Here is a 6,563-nt window from a genome sequence, read left to right on the forward strand (position 1 = left end):
CATTGTTGCTCACTGAGTCTGCCCCCTGAGTGTGTCCCTTAGGGATCTGAGGCGTTGTAATCTGGATGGTCCCACTCTGACCACTGGGTACACTGGCTCTTGGAACTCTAAGGAGTTGCTAATTTAGCCTCTGCCTGAGGCTACCCCGCAGGAGCTATGAGGCCAAGCTGTGAAGCAATGCAAGCTGCTGTGGGTCCTTGGGCCTTTTTTGGATGTTCTGGGTTTCTCTGACCCAGCTGTCATTTGTTAGGTAATTTTAGATTGCAAAGGGCCAGGGCATTCATATGCAAAAGCCTCTGCACACAGCTTCGGTGGGGCAGGGTCTCGGGATCAACAGGGCAGAGCAAACAGCTATGGCCGATCCTCAGCCTTGCCCTAAGAAGCCCCGGGTCTCAGTGTCCCTCGGTAATCACTGCAAGCACCTCCGAGAGAAAGCCACCCTCGAGTCCCACCCAATGCCAGCAGTCCAGTTTCTACCCGTATGAGTCCCCAGAGACTCGCCCGGAACTGGAGTTCAGAGCAGTCGGGAGCTTGAGTCTCCCTCCTGATTGAAAAAGACAGCCGTGTCCTCCATTGCCAGCCCTTTCTGCATGCACCTCCGTACCTCTGCACTTAACTTCCGCACCTCCTCTGAGTCTCAGTGTGCTTTTCTCTTTCCTTCTAGTTGTAGACTCTCCACTCAGCCAGCCTTCCTGTCGTTGTGAATGATGTCCGTTTTGTCTTTTAGTTGTGTTTTTTTTTTTTAATGTATTTTATTGTTTTTTTGCAGAGAGGAAGGGAGAGAGATAGAGAGTTAGAAACATCGATGAGAGAGAAACATTGATTAGCTGCTTCCTGCACACTCCCCACTGGGCACGCGCCCGCAACCCAGGTACATGCCCTTGACCGGAATCGAACCGGGCCCCTGCAGTCCGCAGGCTGACGCTCCATCCACTGAGCCAAACCGGTTTCGGCTTTAGTTGTGTTTTTGAAGTGGTTGTGGGAGGCAGCAATTTCCGGTGTTTACCTATGCCGCCATCTTGGTTTCTCCCCCTGCTCGCCCTGTGTTTTAAAACTCACACAAAGGCATCTGCTGAATGCCATGAACTTCTTTCCTCGTTTTTACGCAAAGTGAGTAGTACAACATAGGGTGAGCGCTTGGGAGCAGGAGTGCAGAGTGCCAAAGCAAAAGAAAACATTTGTAAGCCTCGTATGTAAATGCTAGAGTGACCTCAACTCGCGTATTGTCTACTGAGTGGACTGTGTAACATTAAAAATAGACGCAAGTCTAGGTTAATGACATTGCCTTGCTTTTGTGCTTGCAGATCTCTTCTGAGGTGTATCTGTTCAGCCACATTAAGGGAAGGAAGCACCAGCAAGCCGTGCGAGAGAGCAGCAGCATCCAAGGGAGAGAGCTCTCGGATGAGGAAGTGGTGAGTTCCACTTTTCATTTACACACCTTTATCCTAAGAAGGCCATGTTCTGTGTAGTTCTGTGATTATTTAAAACTATATTAACACTTAATAGCTACTGTCATAGTATACAGATGTGTTATTTTAGTGTACACATTAACACAAAACATAAAAATAAGAATTTAATACTGTTTTTAATATAATTCTAGTATAAAATTGTGGTGTTTTTATATTTTAACTAGAGGCCCGATGCACAAAATTCGTGCAAGGGGCTCGGCCCTCACAGCCTTGGCTTTGTCCGGAAGGTCGTCCGGACTATCATTCAGCTGTTCGGCCATTTGGTTTCTTTGCATAGTACGCTTTTACTATTATAGATAATATAAGAAAAGAATTATTAGTGATGCTCTACATTTCTTGGAAAACAGTTGACAATAAAAATTTCACCCCTATGCCCTGACCAGTTTGGCTCAGTGGCTAGAGCGTCGGCCTGTGGACTCAAGGGTCCCAGCTTTGATTCTGGTCAAGGGCATGTACCTGGGTTGCGGGCACATCCCCAGTGGGGGGTGTGCAGGAGACAGCTGATGGATGTCTATCTCTCATGTATGTTTCTAACTCTCCCTCTCCCTTCTTCTCTGTAAAAAATCAATAAAATATATTTAAAAAATAAGAAGGACAAACTGGAAACTGGTCTTTTTTATAACAGCCTGCCAACATCTGCTAAATCTCTTTTGTAACAGTCAATAAAAAGCTGAACTCTTAAAAAAAAAAAAGTAGCCCTAGCTAGTTTGGCTTAGTGGATAGAGCGTTGGCCTGAGGACTGAAGGGTCTTGGGTTTGATTCTGGTCAAGGGCACATGCCTGGGTTGCATGCTTGATCCCCAGTGGAAAGCATGCAGGAGGCAGCCAATCAGTGATTTTCTCTCATCATTGATGTTTCTATCTCTCTCTCCCTCTCCCTTCCTCTCTCTAAACAACTTTTTTTCGTATAAAACTGTAAGATTTATATGATAGTATCTACTCTAATAAAAGAGAAACATGCAAATTGGTGTCACTCTGCTACGCCCACCAGCCAATCAGGATAAGTATGCAAATTAACCTAACAAAGATGGAGGTTGATTTGCATATGCAGGCGTGGAGCGAAGACTGAAAAGGCTTGGCTTCTTCGCTGCGGCCACATCAGGGAAGCCAAGCCTTGCTGCGGCCGGAGGGGAGAAGCCTAGCCTCGAGGCTGGGCTTCTCCGCTGCAGCCAGACCAAAGGCCTGGGTCCCAGGTGCCGGAGGAAATCCGGTGCCGGCGGAAAACCGGTGCCGGCAGCCAGGGGAAGGAAGGCCTATTGCGCGAATCTTCGTGCAACGGGCTTCTAGTATATAATAATATCCTAATTAAATGATAGTTTATGATTTAGAAATTTTGGGAAATGCATTATTTATATACCTATAATTATTATTGACCTGGAATTTAGATTTATGTAAGCATTTTAATAAATAATTTCTCCCTGCTGTTACTGAGACATGGGTGGCATTGCTAATCTTTGAATTTCTAGGGTGTTTTTTGTTGTTGTTGTTATAACAAATTCCCAAAGATGAAAAGTTCATGTTTGTCTTGCATCTCTCTCTCTCTCTCTCTCTCTTTTTAAAAATATATTTTATTGAGTTTTACAGAGAATAAGGGAGAGGGATAGAGAGTTAGAAACATTGATCAGCTACCTCCTGCACACTCCCCACTGGGGATGTGCCTGCAACCCAGGTACATGCCCTTGACTGGAATCGAACCTGGGACCCTTGAGTCCGCAGGCCGACGCTCTATCCACTGAGCCACACCAGTTAGAGCTGTCTTGCATCTCTTAACGTTATTGTGGTTCTTTGAGGGCCATAATTGATGTAGGTGCACATGTATGTTTAACCCTTTTCTTGAAGCAAAAGCATGTATTAGAGTACACAGAACTCAAATGTATAGGTTAATGAATGTTTATATTTGTTCCACTCATGTCAAGTTTTAGGTAATTTCGTGCACCCCAGAAAGTTTCCTCATGTCCTGTCCTAGTCACACCCCCAAAAGGTAACTAACTAGTCTGTCAGTACTAGCACCATCAGTTAGTCTTGCCAGTCCTTGATGTGATAGATGGTATCGCGTAGTATGTACTTTTTGTGTCTGGCTTCTTGCACTCAACCTGAAGTCTTTGAGATGATCCCTAATGTTGATGTGAAGTTATATACAGTTCACTCTTTTTCTTAGCTTTCTGTCAATGCCCTCCAGGCAAAGACCATGAGAAACAAAGGTATAGTTGAACAAAATTGGGTTTATTGATTTGTTAAAAAGGGGGAAATGCCAGGGTGTTATGGGGCTTCTCAATAAGGTGGTAGAACGGACTTACAGGGTTTGGGCCTGTGCCGGGTGATTTTGGGCAGGAGGGGATGGTTCAAGGCCATATGGCTTGCCCTGAATTGGATGCGGCCAGGAAGCAGGGGTAATTCTGTAATTGGTTCTTAATGAATAGGTAGGAGGAATGAAGCTCCTGTTTTCTCTTGAGTGACTGGATATGACCAATTTTGGAGGGAAAATTGCAGTTGTTTGGGCTCACTTCTGTCTGACTTTGCCTCTCAAGCTCCAACCCCTGGGACTTCTCCAAACCCGATTCCGTCTCCTCAGCTCGGTAAGCCTGCTACTTGTGGGCTGCGCTCTTACCCTGTGCCAGAAGTTGGCACGAGCCCTCACGGAAAAGTCGAGAATGCATGTGGAGCTCCCTCATGGGCTGCCTCCCTTGTTCAGGGATCGTGATCTCTCCAGCTTGCTGTGTGGGCTGTGTTTTACTGCCCTCAGAGAGATGCTCTGTATATTTTGTGCGGCTTTTGGAGTTGAAAGATTAACCTAGTATAAGCATGTCCTGTATAAGCTCCACTCATGCTACGTGCCCTGGAAGGAGGACCATTTTTATCTTTCCTGCCATATTTTTACTGCACCTTTTCTGTGTTTAGATACACAGACTTGCCATTGTGCTACAGGTGCCAGAGTACTCAGTGCAGTCGCTGTGCACGACCGGCCTGGGAGCAGGAGGCTGTCCCACGCGGCCAGCGGTGTGGCAGCTGCATCGCCAGGTGTGAGTGAGTCACTCTGAGTTTCGCACAGCAGTGAAGTCGGCTTACGATGCATTTCTCAGAACCTGTCACCTTCATTAAGCGATTCTTTGACTGTAGTTATTTTTAGTTATAGCTCCTTCTTCATGAACACAAGTGTGCAGTATAGCACATGACGTATCTGATCTAGAGAGGCAGTTTTATCTTTCTCACTGGGAAGTTTCATTTTTAATCAGTGGAGTTATCTATAGTAAACATACTTGTCCTACTTAAAGTTATTACTTGTCATCTGTGATGTCTTTATATTTTGTACATCTGGTCTCTGACCCTTCTTTGACATACAAGACTTTATTTATACCACCTCTGACCTAATAAAATTGTACCTTTGACCTTATGCATTTGACATATCAGATAACTTACTCTTGATCTTTGACACATTTTGTTTTAAGCCTGTTAAACATAATAGGCAGCTGCCCAGCAAGAAAGGTTTAGTGTTTTTATTTTTTATTTTAATTTGATCAGGAAATGTTTTGTTTCTTGAGCCTTCACAAAAAGAAAAGATCTGATGTTTTTCTCTTTCATCATCTTAGAATCCAAATGATAAAAGTATGTGATTCTTAAAGGTTAAAACAAATGGGTGCTAGTTTAAATACATTCCTATATTTAATGTTTGTGTGTGCAATGCTAGAGAAATGATGAAATTTATTTTAATTAAAACTCAGATTTCTTTGTAGTTTGGATTTAGTTCATCTAAAGAAGCTGATAATGCTTTTCATGGAAGTTGTGTGAAGTACATTTAATTCTATATAGAGAATAAAGCAAAAAAGTTTTTGTGTGTTTTTTAAATTTGAGTTTATGTATTTCTGTTTGTTGAGACTCCTTGGCTTTAAAAGTATATAAATTTTACAAGTTTTATTTGTTTGCCTGTGTACATAAATATAGAGAAAATAATTATTTAATTCATGGAAAGTGTGAAAAGGATCTTAACTATAACTTCTTGGATGTTTACAACTAACTGTGGTTTTACAAATCCCAAATTAGTATACAACTTTGAAAAATTACACTAATTATGTGATTGAAGAAAAAAGTAATTTTAAATTTGTAAAACCATAAGGACATCCCTGTATTCAGTGAAATAGTAAGTTGATCTCTTTGGCCAAAGTGTGTCTAGCATTGAAGTGGAAGAGGTAATGATGGCTCCCGGAGTTGGTGGCAGTCTGGGATGTAACAGATAATTCCTACAGATGCTTTCTTTTTAAAAAATACGTATTTTATTGATTTATTTTTAGTATATTTTTCTTGATTTCAGAGAGGAAGGGAGAGGGAGAGGGAGATAGAAACCTCAGTGATGAGGGAGAATGATTGATCAGCTTGCCTCCTGCACGCCCCTGCTGGGAATGGAGCCAGCAGTCTCTTGGTGTGCTATATGCCCACCCGAACCACGCTGGCCAGGGCTACAGTGTTTTTCTTATTTTCCTTTTTTCATCTCCAAATTTCTTCGGCTGAAAAGAGATAAAATTTACTTAAACCTCCTCTTCGTCTTTATTCTGACCAAGTAACCGCCATAAGGTTGGAAAAGGGACTGTCTCTATACTCTGGAGTAACTGCTATAATGAGACTCTTCCAGACTTGATTCTTTACATGCTAAAGGACAAGAGAAATGGTAGTTCAGCTGGTTGGAGTGTCTTCCCACTGCGCCAGGGTTGTGGGTTCGATCTCTGGTCAGGGCACATACAAGAAGCAACCAGTGAATGCATCAATGGGTGGAACAATGGATCGATATCGCTCCATCTCTCTAAAAATCAATATGTAAAAAATTTTTAAATCTCAGACTATGAGCTTGGTTTATATACCTGTTGTCTTGCTGCATATATCTGTTAAGCATATCTAAAGTTGACTGTTATAGAGCGCATTTTCTTGTATTTATCAGAACAAATTCTAATCACCTGTCTACCTGGGCTGAGTTGGGCAAAATGCTAATAAGAAAGGTAAGATAGCCCTAGCTAGTTTGGCTCAGTGGATAGAGCGTCAGCCTGTGGACTGAAGGGTCCCAGGTTCGATTCTGGTCAAGGGCACATGCCTAGGTTGTGGGCTTGAT

General features: G+C 42.9%; 1 protein-coding gene across 1 annotated transcript in view; it reads left to right on the forward strand.

The window, feature by feature from the left end:
* The window catches only part of SCAPER (S-phase cyclin A-associated protein in the ER), a 149,143-nt gene that overhangs the window by 46,708 nt on the left and 95,872 nt on the right, over nt 1–6,563 (forward strand). Inside the window, exon 20 of the mRNA XM_015566174.1 lies at nt 1,305–1,412. Within this exon, the coding sequence (XP_015421660.1) occupies nt 1,305–1,412 (108 nt within the window). The remainder of the gene's footprint in view (nt 1–1,304; nt 1,413–6,563) is intronic.

This window comes from Myotis davidii, unplaced genomic scaffold (genome assembly GCF_000327345.1).
Source record: "Myotis davidii unplaced genomic scaffold, ASM32734v1 scaffold1622, whole genome shotgun sequence".
NCBI lineage: Eukaryota > Metazoa > Chordata > Mammalia > Chiroptera > Vespertilionidae > Myotis > Myotis davidii.